General features: G+C 61.2%; 1 protein-coding gene across 1 annotated transcript in view; it reads left to right on the top strand.

Moving 5' to 3' along the window:
* Positions 1 to 77: 77 nt before the first annotated feature.
* Positions 78 to 263, top strand: part of TIMP2 (TIMP metallopeptidase inhibitor 2) — a gene marked incomplete at both ends in the record, with an annotated part of 1,165 nt that continues 979 nt past the window's right edge. The window contains 1 exon segment of the mRNA XM_010013455.1: positions 78 to 178. Within this exon segment, the coding sequence (XP_010011757.1) occupies positions 78 to 178 (101 nt within the window).

The raw sequence follows: 263 nt of genomic DNA, 5'->3' as shown, positions 1-263 counted from the left end.
GGGAGCCACAGTGGGATGGGGCGGGTGAGCGGGGCGCTGTGGCCACCCCTGCTGACTCCAGCACCTGTCCATTGCAGTGATCCGAGCAAAGGCCATGTCTGCCAAAGAGGTGGATTCGGGGAATGACATATACGGGAATCCGATCAAACGAATCCAGTATGAAATCAAGCAGATCAAGGTAACGGGGCACATCGAGGCAGGAGGCTGGGGGGGACAGGGCAGCCTCCATGGCAGCGGCTCACTCACCGGACCGCTCCGCGAGT

The sequence above is a fragment of the Nestor notabilis genome, unplaced genomic scaffold (genome assembly GCF_000696875.1).
Source record: "Nestor notabilis isolate BGI_N333 unplaced genomic scaffold, ASM69687v1 scaffold21274, whole genome shotgun sequence".
Lineage (NCBI taxonomy): Eukaryota > Metazoa > Chordata > Aves > Psittaciformes > Psittacidae > Nestor > Nestor notabilis.
This window is presented reverse-complemented; position numbering and strand designations above follow the sequence as displayed.